We start from the raw sequence: 13,742 nt of genomic DNA, 5'->3' as shown, positions 1-13,742 counted from the left end.
TTTCAAATCTGATTAATTAATAAATTAATTCATCTGTAGGAGGAGTTTGTTACAGGGCATATAAAATGCTAAAAATTGGCGAAAATGGTACATTGAATTAAAAATGGCTGACATCCTTTTGGGTTTGGGCATACCTCCACAAAGCCTTTGTTTGCGTCCCCACATGTTAATTTGCATTTCATATATATAAAAAAAATGTTTAAAAATCATGTCCTGTATTATCTTACACTTGTATTGTTACCACTTTATTTTATTTCAATAAAAATGTAAAAGAAAAGAAAAATAATGTAAAAACTATTCATGACTTCCTGTCTCTTCATTTTAATAAGGACAATAGGGCCCTCACCATGTACACTGTCATCACAAGAGAATAATATCAACATTTACAAAAAACATATAGGTAAAAAGGATTCGTCAAATGAACAAAAAAAAACACTTGAAAATAACCTGAACCGGGTTCTTTTTTTCAGGAATCACCTGTTCACACTCAACCAGTTACAAATATTCACACCCTGAACCCACTACGTTGTAAAAAGGAACATGGTGAAATCAGTCAAAAAAATAATACCAATATGACAAATATTTACCATTGGTATTTGGAAAACCCCTGCAATTCGTAGCATCGCAATGGTTGAGGAGGAATCGGATGGTCCGATGATGGCATGAACAGATGACTGGCCAGAACAGGTTTGACCCAAAGTCCTTTCCTGTCCATTCATTAGACCCATCACCACACTCGTTGAAGACTGTGTTGAACCACATTTGTAAAATACCTTATAACCAATTGAGATATTAGGCAGCAGAGAAGTTAAATGCCCGCATATTTATTCTATAAAAATAGTGAGAACAGTTTAAACTAACATCTTTGTGACTTTTCTTCTGTGAAGTTACAAAACAAATGAAAAAGGAGACATTGAAACATATTTTTGCTGCAAACTGAGGATATCAAGAAGTTTGTTTGAAGCTGGAGATTTTTTTTTATTTGCCAAATCTACAACAATGAAAAGAGAAAAAAGGAAAAAAGAAAAGCTGGGAATCAAACTCAATATTCAGGAGAGGATTTGGAGAAACACTATAGAATAATTGTTATTCAGACAAATATGGTAACCCAAATTTGTGTTAGTGCTTTGATTTTATATTTGAATCATTTTTAAAATAATTCTGTAGTTACAACTGACACACTTGAATAAGCTACTCTATCAGAAAGTTAAGCACAACTTCAAGCCAAGTATACCTTTCTGTAGGCCTATAAGGCAAGAATACTTAATTATAATTTTCTAAAGTATACAGTATCCCGATCAAAAGATTAAGTACAAGTAGGCCTATAAGCCAAGCATGCTTAGACTTTTCTGTATACTTGTCAGGATGAGCCAAGTGTACTTATGTATACTTTTGTTAAGTATTTTTCTGATAAGTATATAAAAAGTAAACTTAAAGTATACTCTCTTATTTTAAGTTTAAATGAAATATACTAATAGCACACTTGAATAAACTTCTGTTTGGTAAGGGAATTCCTGGTCATGTCATGCTCCCAAAGTGAAACTTGTCCAACTGGCTCCTTGGCACCGTAGTGCCGGCAACACATGCAGATTGGTGCCCGTCTGAATCCATGCCACTGGGTAAGCAGAGGGGATTTAGAAATGGGTGGCAGACTGAAACAGAGTAGGTGATTGTTGAAAAGAATAACCAAGATGGTTTTAGTGACTTTTATTTAGTTTCTGTTGAGTTTGGAACAGCTTATCCACCAGCTGAAACTACGGCAGCGGGGGACAGGGTGTATGCGCCGCGCCATAGATACACACACACACACACACACGTGCACACACGCACACGCACACACACACACACACACACACACACAAAGTGTACTTTTTTCTTTGTGAGGACACTGATGGACATAATGCATTCCCAAGCCACTTACCCTGACCTTAACCATCACAAGTAAATGCCTGACCCCAACCTTTACTCTTACCTTAACCTTAACCTAAGCCTAACTCTAAGACTAAAACTTAAAACCAAGTCTGAACCCTCAAACAGGCCTTTGAAGGTCTGTTTGAAGATGAGGACTGTCCAAAATGTCTTAATTTTTCAAAAATGGCCTCACTCTGAAGGTCTAAAACTTATATTGGTCCCCACAAAGACAGCTGTACAAGCACACACGCTCACACACACACACACACACGCTCACACACAAACATGCACACGCACAAGCACACACACGCACGCACGCACACACACACGCACGCACGCACGCACGCACGCACACACGCACCCACCCACACACACACACACACACACACACACACACACACACACACACACAAACATGCACATGCACACACACACGCACACACACGCACACACACACACACACACACACACACACACACACACACACAGACACCTGATGACATAAAATATGGTCATGTCTAGAAAGTAACACACGCATTTGGAAACTCTTGCGAGTTGGTTAAGGTTAGGCACTGATCTTGAATGCTTATGGTTAGTAAAGGTCATCTGGCTGCGAGTCTTGCGAGAGTTTTTGCAAATTCTTGCTGATTTCAGATCAGATTTAGCAATTTGTGAGTTACCTTTTAGACACATCCATACAATATGCAGGTTGTGCAACAAACTGGCAACCATTGTCAAGTGAATGCAATGGGATGAGGGAGGGAGAATGCAACATCTAGTGGCTGAATGAATATACAGTATATATATATATATATATATATATATATAAAATAATGGCAATAACGAATGACGATAGACTAATTGACAGTCTGATTAACAAATGATTATGTAAAAATTATATTGGTACTACAATGCCTTTTACAGAATTATTTTGGTGCCCCCTTCCCCATCATATTCTTTTTTGTATTCTTCTCAGGTTTCAGTAGAATAATATAACATTTTGGAATAAAAATACAAATGAGCAGTCCAAAACTGGAGGCCAGAATAGCAAATATTTCCACAGCAACACTGAACTTCCCAGGAGAGCTGACATACGCTGGGATGAAAGTGATCCAGACTGCGCAGAATATCAACATGCTGAAAGTGATAAATTTGGCTTCATTGAAATTATCAGGCAGTTTCCGGGCCAGAAAAGCAAGAATGAAACATAACATGGCCAGAAGTCCTATGTACCCAAGTACAGCCCAGAAGCCTATAGCTGAGCCCAGAGCACACTCTAAGATGATTTTGTCCTTGAATTCCTTAAAATTCTTAAATGGAAAAGGAGGAGAAATTGTTAACCAGAGGATACATATGATAACTTGTATGAGAGTGAAAGCCAGAACACTGAGCCTCTGCTGTGCAGGCCCAAACCATTTAATCATATTACTACCTGGAAGTGTGGCCCTGAAGGCCATTAAAACCGCTATAGTTTTCCCCAGAACACAAGAGATGCAAAGGACAAAGGTGATGCCGAACGCTGTGTGTCGCAGCATGCAGGACCACTCAGAGGGCCGGCCGATGAAGGTCAGAGAGCACAGGAAACACAGAGTCAAGGAGAAGAGCAGCAGGAAGCTCAGTTCAGAGTTGTTGGCCCTGACAATAGGAGTTTTTCTGTATCTGAAGAAAATGAATGCCACAACAGCTGTGAGCCATGTTCCAAATAAGGACGCTGCAGTGAGCAGCGCTCCCATGATCTCTTCATACGATAGAAACTCTGCCTCTTTCTTCACACATGCATCTCTTCTCTCATTTGACCAGAACTCAGGGTGGCATCGCACACAGGTGATAGAATCTGAAAAATAATATTAAAGCAGGTGCAATTCTTCTTCAGTACATTTCAATACATGAGTACCAGATAATAAATTGACAGCCTTATGACAGTTGCATGGTTAAAGTATAGTATGTAAGTACAAGATACAGTATAAAGAGCTATTATTCATACATTTTTCTTTGTCTTGTTTAATTTCTTCCTCTTTAATGTTCTGCTCGACTGGTAGAGCATATTATGAATTCAATGTGTTGAACTTAACTTAACTGACTGAGCCATCTCCACGACTCGGTTAAGGTATGTTGATGCTAAAAAAATCCACAAGATGTCACTGTGTCTTTAAATAGCATGCCTTTTCAGTCCGCTTTCTTACAGGAAGTTTACAACAAAAAAAGTCATGCCAGACTTACTGGTCTAATTGTCAAAGGCAGGCATATTTTTTTCAACATCATAGTTTCAGAGGCCTTATTGAACAGAATCATATAACTTGCTGATCGAATCAAATTTACCATTTTCTACTAAATAAAAAAACAGGTATATATAGTATATATATATATATTTATTTATGTTTTACTGTCGAAAATGTTCTACCAAAAAGTTGAATTGTCCTTAACTGGTGAAAGAAGTGATGTTAAGATAATAAATTAAACATTTTCCTGAAAAAAAAAATATTATTAACAATCACTGCTGTTGATAGCATTTGTTAAAATGATATATTTAATTTTATTCCATGATATATTTGGTGAAGAAAAATATATCTGCATGATTTCTAATAATTTCTGACATATTTTCAAAGTAGCCTACTGTAAATAGGTTTGTGTTAAATATCTAGAATAAATACATGGAGAATAATATTAGTACTGTTAATACTACTAATTCTGTGCCAACAAACAGACATATGTTGCTATACTGACCTATTACTAGCATAATAAGAGCACATAGTTTGTATTTTTATTTTACCATGAAGCAACATCTCAATCATTTGGTAAGGGCCTACATTAATTATTTTTATTGTTGCTCCAAGGACATACAAATGCAAAGATATTTTTGTATCCATTACTTTTTTTCTAAGTGATGACATTGAAGGGTAATATATATTTTCAAATTTCATTTTCCAATGCAGCTGTACAAACACCACAAAATCCACACTTAATGCATTCATTTCAGAGAGAGAGAGAGAGAGATGTCACATGAGACCAAAACTATCTGCATGCTCAGATACCACTAGGAATTGAGAAAATACTGTAGACTTTTTTGTAATATGAGCGAGCTGACCCTTTAATGACCTTTCTTTTTTTAAATAACTTTTTTACCGATATAATATTACTACACCTGTAATGTTGCTTATTTCTCCCTCTGCACATCTTAAACAGTCATAGCAGCAGACAGGCTTTCCTTTCTGGAGAACCTTGCGAGTTCCTAGAGGACACTTCTCGCTGCAAACTGACAAAGGCACCTGCATGGACAAAAACTACTATGAGAAAAATGTATGGGCATTCAGTTTGACAAGGCCTTGTCTTTGCAAACCTCTATTGTAAATTTGATGCAACAAAACCAAACAGTATTATGTCACAATAACTATCACATATACGCTTATAACTAGTGATGGAAAGTAAGTAAGCAAATTTACTCAAGTACTGTACTGAAGTACAATTTCGAGGTATTTGTACTTTACTTGAGTATACCATTTTTTATTACTTTATACATCTACTCCACTACATCTCAGAGGAAAGTATTGTACTTTTTACTCCACTACATTTATTTGACAATATTAGTTACTTTGCAGATTAATAATATTAAATATTATCAACATATAAATTACGTTGTAATAATATATTAAGATAAAACTTTATTGATCCCTGGGGTAAATTCACAATTTACCCTGCAGTATATAAAGTAATTTAAATGAGCTCCACCTTTAATGCCGCAACATTATAGTGATGAACACATTAATGCATCAATAATTATAATCCAATAATATATATATATATATATATATATATATATATTATTCAGCCTAATGAGTACTTTTAACTTTGGTACTTTATATTTTTATTCTAATACATTTATACTTTTACTGACGTAAGATTCTGGACTTACAGAGTATTTACACACTGTGGTATTACTATTTTCACTGCAGTACTTCTTCCGCCCTTTTATTATAACATCACATTGCATCTTACCTGTTTTGAATTCTGTGCCCAAATTAAAGGCTTATTTTGCAGATTCAGCTGTTTTTCTGCAGGTAAAGATGCATCATAAAGACCAACTGTGACAAAGTCCACAATGCCATTTTCTGTTGGCTGCCAGTTTATAATTTCATACTTTGCTGCTGGGTCTCCATTTTCATTAAAGTAGACCTCATCTCCTTCCTTTGTTTTGAACTGAATCTTTTTTATGTGCTGTAAAATCTAAGTCAATGTAAATTGAATTAATACATTATAAATCAATGTCAATTATTATCTAACAAACATTTTGTAGGCCTATTGGTTCAACAGACTGCAACAGTTTATTTTTCCAAATTTAAACAATTTTCCTTGTTAATGTGACTCAAAAAACTCACCGTAAATGGATCTAGCTGCACCTTGTTGTCACATGTTTTGTTACAGCTCAGAAAGTTGTGAAGCGCGTGGGCTACAGCATACACTCCTTTATAGATATTGTTAAAGATAGGCATGAGCGACATATCTGTGAAGCTGTTTTGCACTCCAGTCAGATCTTCATGTCCAGTACATTTTCTCTGATTCCCTTCTGAAGACTTTGACTGGTTGAATTTACAGCTGAACAATGTCTCCCAAAACTCTGTGAACATTTCATTACTAGATGAACTGAGTGGCTTCACATCCAACATGAACTCTCTCATGCCACTCACATGTGCTTTGGGGATGGACAGGCCTATGGCACCGTCCAGAATGTGATGCCTATCCATGGCTGCAATTTGGGGATCAAAGATCCAGCTCTCACTGCCTACCCACTGGTACCCAGTCAAGTTGTGGTGAGACAACTCATGTAGTAACACATCCATATCCATGTGGGAGAGGAAAGCGACAATCACCTTTGCAGTGGAAGCCTTGATAATGTCAATTGTCTTTTGTATTTTTTCTGGTGGATCCGTTCGAAAGAAAGGTACAGAGTACTCCAGACAGATGCCCAGCTGATGGGCGGTTTCTATGAATGTGGCCATGCCATTATTGCCGTAATCAGCATTTGTTCTAATAGCTCCAACCCAAGTCCAACCAAAGTGTTTGACCAACTGGGCCAGGGCTCTGCTCTGGTAGTAGTCACTGGGTATTGTTCTGAGGAAGGACGGGTACTTGGTTTTGTCACTGAGACAAGCACAAGTAGCAAAGTGGCTGATCTAAAAGAAAAAAAAAAGAAATTAACCTAAATTTCAAGATAAAGATGTGAAATATAAAACATTCATACAGCCAACTCCAATTATTTAAAACCCATTTTGCTATGACATGCTGGAAGAAGTAAAGATTAATAATACCCACCATTGGGATATGAAAGGGTCCGATGACAGTAGCTATAGCCATGCAAGGAGAGGAAGAGGTTTCTCCCATAACGGCCTGCACTTGGGCAAGTCTGGTACATGGTGCCTCGGAGGGTGCAGATGCCAATTCATTACCATTAGCCAAGGCCAGTGCAACCCTCACACTTTTGGCCACGGAGCCACAGGTATCGTAGATCTTATAGCCCAGAGAGATACCAGGCAGTAGGTCTGTGCTGTTATTAATCTCCTCTATGGCAAAGAGCATCGCCTGGGTAAACTGGAACTCTCTGAAATTCAAACTAGATGCATACAATCATAAATAATTGACATTTGTCTGTGAAATAGAAACAATAGCATAGTAAATGGAAATATTTGATGGTATTAATACACACAACAGGGAATATTTATCATTTTAAATAATCAGTTTCAAACTTTCTCTTACATATTTTAAGTCTAAATAGATTTATAATTGACCTTATGCATTGCAGTGGCAGTGGTTTGTGCATGTAGGTATCTTGTCTGTCTTTCCAGCTGCTGTGTAAAGAGAAGATTCCCCCCAACATAATGTCCCCATCCTTAGAAAGCTGGGGGTTCTCAGGATCCCCTCTCTGCCTGCACACAGGCTCCTCGGCCTGAGAGAAAGATGCCACCAGCAACAGCTGTAAGAGTGCCCATCCCTGCTCTGGCCACCTCTGTGTGGATGGCATACCGTCTGAGAGAGCTAAACCACTGCGTGGCATCACATGTACCTTAATGTAAATTCAAAGCTTGCACTGGTATTTATACATGTTGGAGCAGCTTTGACAATAATAATAGAAAGTGTGGTTTTATGTCTGTGGAGTTACAAGGTTGGGCAAGAGGAGGGAGGTGCCCAAACAGAAAAAGTGTTTGGGGCCTTAGCAAGAATGGCATGTATGAAAGCGTCTACCAGTAAATGTTATGGGCTCTGTTGGTCCTTGTGTGCTCTCTATGATTGACACCAAGCAGTCACCAGCCTTGCCTGCCATTTTCTTGGTATGAGTATGGAATTACCAACAAACCCTTACCAAATGAATACACAGGCTTCTTGAAATCCCCCCCTGCTTCTGGAAATGGGACCCCAAATTTATCCATGAAGTAACATTCTTCAGGTGACATTTTTTTGCAAGCACAGTTTCAGATCCGGTTTCTCCTGAACCCATCACTCCAGCCTCTTCTGCAACTCACTTAGCTAACCTCCAGCCTGCAATCTGGCCTGCCTGAAGATCTGGCAGGGCATCGGCGGAGACAGCGAACTGAAGATCTGGCTCGGCGTCAGTGGTGATGGCCAATTGGATGACAGAGATTTTTGGCAGGTGGTCTATGGCACAGGGCAGCGCAGGCTCTGTGGTGCTGGGCAACCGAGGCACCAAGTAGCTGCGCAGCAAAGAAAACCAGCCTGTCTGCCCTGATCCTGTATGTCCTGATCCTGTACGTCCTGAACACTATGAGCCTTTAATGGACCTGTTGAGGAGCCACCCTGTTGTACGGCGGCCATCTCTCATTGGGTCTCACCTTGCCATTTTCGGGGGTCCCTAAAAGAAGGTATGGACCATGCTATCTCCATGGACCCAAGCCACAATCTCTCCATGTAGCCTACCCCCTGACAACTGCAGTAGTTAACCACGAGGTACTGGGAATCACTGTTTTAGACAATAGTATACTTCCAACTTTGTGGCACTAGTTAGCCCTTCCGTACCCTTCAACATGACAATGTTGTCCTGCATACGGCCAGGTCCATGGAAATGGGAGTTTGGTATGGAAGAATCGGACTGGCCTCCACAGAGCCCTGGTCTTAACCCCATCAAAAATCCTTTGGGTTAAACTGAAACACAGACTGTGATCCAGGCTTTATCACCTGACATCAGTGCCCAACTTAATTTATTCCTAATTCTAAGACACTTGTGGTTGAGTGGGAGGAAATTTCAGCAGCCAAGTTTAGAAATGCTATGGACAGTCTTCAAAGAGTGTCGTAGAGCTGCATATTAATACCCATAATTTTAGTGCAATATGTTCAACCGTTATAATGTGCAAACACAATCTTATATGTAAAACAGGAACATGTGGCGAACAGTCAATGCATGGTTGGGTCCTTTCTTCAATTTGTTCTTGTTTTGATTGTCTTAATGTGAGCTAACCACTCAGCCATTATGCCAATCGACGTGATAATAGTGCTTTTAATTGTAAGTATTCAATAGAACTAGTCATTCCTGTTTGCACACCTTTTAGCCCCAAAATGGAATAAAATGTTTTTGTCTTTCAGAATTGAAATATAATTTTGTAGATCCAGGAAATATATCTTATTACATATCAATAGTCACATTTTCTCACAATAAAAATATTGTAAAATATTTAATAACATACCTTTGTCATGTGCTTTTTGTTGTGAAGTTACTGTCAAATCTAAACTGTCTACTTTAGGAATTGACATCTGGATGTTTTCTGTAAACCATTTAGCACACCACAATAAGTTTTGAATCCCCTTTCAATATTTTAAAAAAAGCATATAAACTTAAATGTATGTCTTTATTTATTTTATTCATTATTGAAGTTTGGTGAGTTCAACAGGCAACATCATGGTCAAAGGGCACTGTCTTGTACAAAGGCCTCACAAGTTCTCCAGTAGCAATCTTAAGGGGATCATGATGAAACAGCCCTGACGGGAAGTTTCCAGTGTAAGCCTTGAGGACAGGTATGGAGTGGATGTAGGCTGGAGACACTGTGAACTCTGGAGGGGGATTGTTAGTTCGTTAGAATGCTTGTGAGCGGGAAGAGCCTGAGGTGTAAGTCATGGTCAGGCCTGAGGCACACGCACTTCACCACATGTGCTCCAATCAACCCCCAAAGGACATAACCTCTGGAGAGGTCCAAAGTGTTCCATAAACTAACAGGCATCTCTGCAAACACACAAACAACAAGTTCATTTTAATTAAAGAAGGCCTATGAGGCATATCAGCTGACTATTAAACATCCCTTTGACTGGAAAATAACAATAACACCAAATTAAATATCACATGGCCCAATGCCTCGCAAAATCAGGTGTGTGTTAAATTGTTTATTTTGATCAGCTGTCAAAAGTGTAACTTTAATTCCATCATCCAAATGCAGAATTCCCTAAAAATGATGTAACATGTAGGGTAAAATAATAGAAACAGCACCGGAGCAGCTGTGGCTCGTTACGAAGTAGTGAACTGGCAGCGTGGATCAGATGACTCAGTCCAGTTTAAACCTGTTGGCTATTATGAATGTTTGTCCTCAAAACTGAAGCCATAATGAGGCCTGGAGGAAAGACAGAGGCAAATATCATAATTGACAGTAACGTGTACATTTATGTAATTCAAGGGTTTGACATACAATTTGACAATGAAAAACATTTTATTTGATTCAAAGTCACCTGTGTCAATGTGCAGTGAGAGCTGTCATCCAGGAACTTATAAAGTCCTGCAGAAAGGAAAGCCGGCCTGCTGCTATGACTCTATACCATATGCAGAGGTATATGCTCCACAGACCTGAGATGAGCCAATTTGCATACATTGTTTACTTTACACACTCTATGTTATATGTTAAAGCTCGCTATGGTACAGTCTCTTAATTACGTTTTTAGGTTGTAAACTGATAAAATTACAATAACCGTGACAATATTTCTATTACAGATTCTTATGACTGCAAAAAGTGTCCTGAAGAGTATTGGTCCAATCATAACAGAGATGTATGTGTACTGAAACATGTTGAGTTCCTCTACTTCACTGAAGTCAGAGCTGAGCTTCCTGCTGCTCTTCTCCTTGACTCTGTGTTTCCTGTGTTCTCTGACCTTCATCGGCAGGCCCTCTGAGTGGTCCTGCATGCTGCGACACACAGCGTTCAGCATCACCTTTGTCCTCTGCATCTCTTGTGGTCTGGGGATAAAGATAGTGGTGTTAATGGCCTTCAGGGCCACACTTCTGTGCAGTCTGGATCACATTCATCCAAACGTATGTCAGCTCTCCTAGGAAGTTCACTTTGGCTGTGGAGATATTTCCCATTCTGGCCTCCAGTTATGGGTTATTTCTCTGTATACTGTATCTGCACCAAAGTGCTTTATAATTGTTCTCATACCTGAAATCGAAAGAAAAATACGTCTCACGGAAGTGACCCCAGAATATTATTCACTTAAAAATGCATAATATATATCTTTCTTTTTTCTCTGTATCAAAATCTAAATAAAAGCTACAAAGCAACTATATATTCTTTTCAAAGTCAACTCAACATTGTTGACTGGCAGTTAAACTCACATTATGATTTTAGGTAATTCCATGATATAGGGAATCCTACCTGTTGGGTGCTTCAATAGACAGTTAAAAAATACTTGCGTTAAAATAATAATAATTAAAGCCGCAAGCAATGATGACTGGGCCCTCGCACCAGCTTGCGCGTCTGGATTACTGGCGGGACATCGATGTGTAGGGGCCGGGAATAACCGTATCATGAAACAGGAACTATCTGCTGCGAGCAATAATACCTCCCACAAGAGTCTATGACAAACAGTTTATGAGTTATGGAATAGGGCGGAACTTACGTGTAGGGGCGGGGCTCTGAGTTTGTATTGGCATGTGAATGACGTCAGGAGAGGACCGTTATCATGGCTGAGACATTTGGAGCAGATTGGACTATGTACAGTGGAGTTAGAGCAACTTCCTGTTTCATGGTGAATGGACCAAAATGGCCGCCACACCAAGGCGGGTCGTTTAATGAAAACTCAGGGTTTTAATAACTTTTCATCCTTAAGGTCTTTAGATGGTCCTGACCAAATTTCAAATCTGATTAATTAATTAATTAATTCATCTGTACGAGGAGTTTGTTACAGGGCATATAAAATGCTAAAAATGGGCAAAAATGGTACATTGAATTAAAAATGGCTGACATCCTTTTGGGTTTGGGCATACCTCCACGAAGGTTTTTTTTGCGTCCCCACATGTTAATTTGCATTTCATATATAAAAAAAAAACGTTTAAAAATCATGTCCTGTATTATCTTACACTTGTATTGTTACCACTTTATTTTATTTCAATAAAAATGTAAAAGAAAAGAAAAATAATGTAAAAACTATTCATGACTTCCTGTCTCTTCATTTTAATAAGGACAATAGGGCCCTCACCATGTACACTGTCATCACAAGAGAATAATATCAACATTTACAAAAAACATATAGGTAAAAAGGATTCGTCAAATGAACAAAAAAAAACACTTGAAAATAACCTGAACCGGGTTCTTTTTTTCAGGAATCACCTGTTCACACTCAACCAGTTACAAATATTCACACCCTGAACCCACTACGTTGTAAAAAGGAACATGGTGAAATCAGTCAAAAAAATAATACCAATATGACAAATATTTACCATTGGTATTTGGAAAACCCCTGCAATTCGTAGCATCGCAATGGTTGAGGAGGAATCGGATGGTCCGATGATGGCATGAACAGATGACTGGCCAGAACAGGTTTGACCCAAAGTCCTTTCCTGTCCATTCATTAGACCCATCACCACACTCGTTGAAGACTGTGTTGAACCACATTTGTAAAATACCTTATAACCAATTGAGATATTAGGCAGCAGAGAAGTTAAATGCCCGCATATTTATTCTATAAAAATAGTGAGAACAGTTTAAACTAACATCTTTGTGACTTTTCTTCTGTGAAGTTACAAAACAAATGAAAAAGGAGACATTGAAACATATTTTTGCTGCAAACTGAGGATATCAAGAAGTTTGTTTGAAGCTGGAGATTTTTTTTTATTTGCCAAATCTACAACAATGAAAAGAGAAAAAAGGAAAAAAGAAAAGCTGGGAATCAAACTCAATATTCAGGAGAGGATTTGGAGAATAATTGTTATTCAGACAAATATGGTTACCCAAATTTGTGTTAGTGCTTTGATTTTATATTTGAATCATTTTTAAAATAATTCTGTAGTTACAACTGACACACTTGAATAAGCTACTCTAACAGAAAGTTAAGCACAACTTCAAGCCAAGTATACCTTTCTGTAGGCCTATAAGGCAAGAATACTTAATTATAATTTTCTAAAGTATACAGTATCCCGATCAAAAGATTAAGTACAAGTAGGCCTATAAGCCAAGCATGCTTAGACTTTTCTGTATACTTGTCAGGATGAGCCAAGTATACTTATGTATACTTTTGTTAAGTATTTTTCTGATAAGTATATAAAAAGTCAACTTAAAGTATACTCTCTTATTTTAAGTTTAAATGAAATATACTAATAGCACACTTGAATAAACTTCTGTTTGGTAAGGGAATTCCTGGTCATGTCATGCTCCCAAAGTGAAACTTGTCCAACTGGCTCCTTGGCACGGTAGTGCCGGCAACACATGCTGATCGGTGCCTGTCTGAATCCATGCCACTGGGTAAGCAGAGGGGATTTAGAAATGGGTGGCAGACTGAAACAGAGTAGGTGATTGTTGAAAAGAATAACCAAGACGGTTTTAGTGACTTTTATTTAGTTTCTGTTGAGTTTG

General features: G+C 38.3%; 1 protein-coding gene and 1 long non-coding RNA gene across 2 annotated transcripts; both read right to left on the bottom strand.

Moving 5' to 3' along the window:
- Positions 1–2,807: 2,807 nt before the first annotated feature.
- On the bottom strand, positions 2,808–7,482 carry LOC119491752 (extracellular calcium-sensing receptor-like). Its single transcript, XM_037775960.1, is given in 7 exon segments — positions 2,808–3,282; positions 3,284–3,329; positions 3,332–3,745; positions 5,054–5,177; positions 5,905–6,132; positions 6,285–7,079; positions 7,219–7,482. Coding segments are annotated over 7 exon segments (2,316 nt in total). The 3' UTR covers positions 2,808–2,837.
- A 2,258-nt stretch (positions 7,483–9,740) lies between these two features.
- On the bottom strand, positions 9,741–13,356 carry LOC119491754. Its single transcript, XR_005207649.1, has 2 exons — positions 10,630–13,356; positions 9,741–10,514 (listed from the first exon to the last, which is right to left on the bottom strand). It is a non-coding gene; the product is annotated as an uncharacterized LOC119491754 (long non-coding RNA).
- Between the last annotated feature and the right edge of the window lie 386 nt (positions 13,357–13,742).

This window comes from Sebastes umbrosus, chromosome 7 (assembly GCF_015220745.1).
Source record: "Sebastes umbrosus isolate fSebUmb1 chromosome 7, fSebUmb1.pri, whole genome shotgun sequence".
In the NCBI taxonomy this organism is placed as follows: Eukaryota; Metazoa; Chordata; class Actinopteri; order Perciformes; family Sebastidae; genus Sebastes; species Sebastes umbrosus.
Note: the sequence above shows the minus strand (reverse complement) of the source record. Positions and strands in the feature narration are given on the sequence as shown.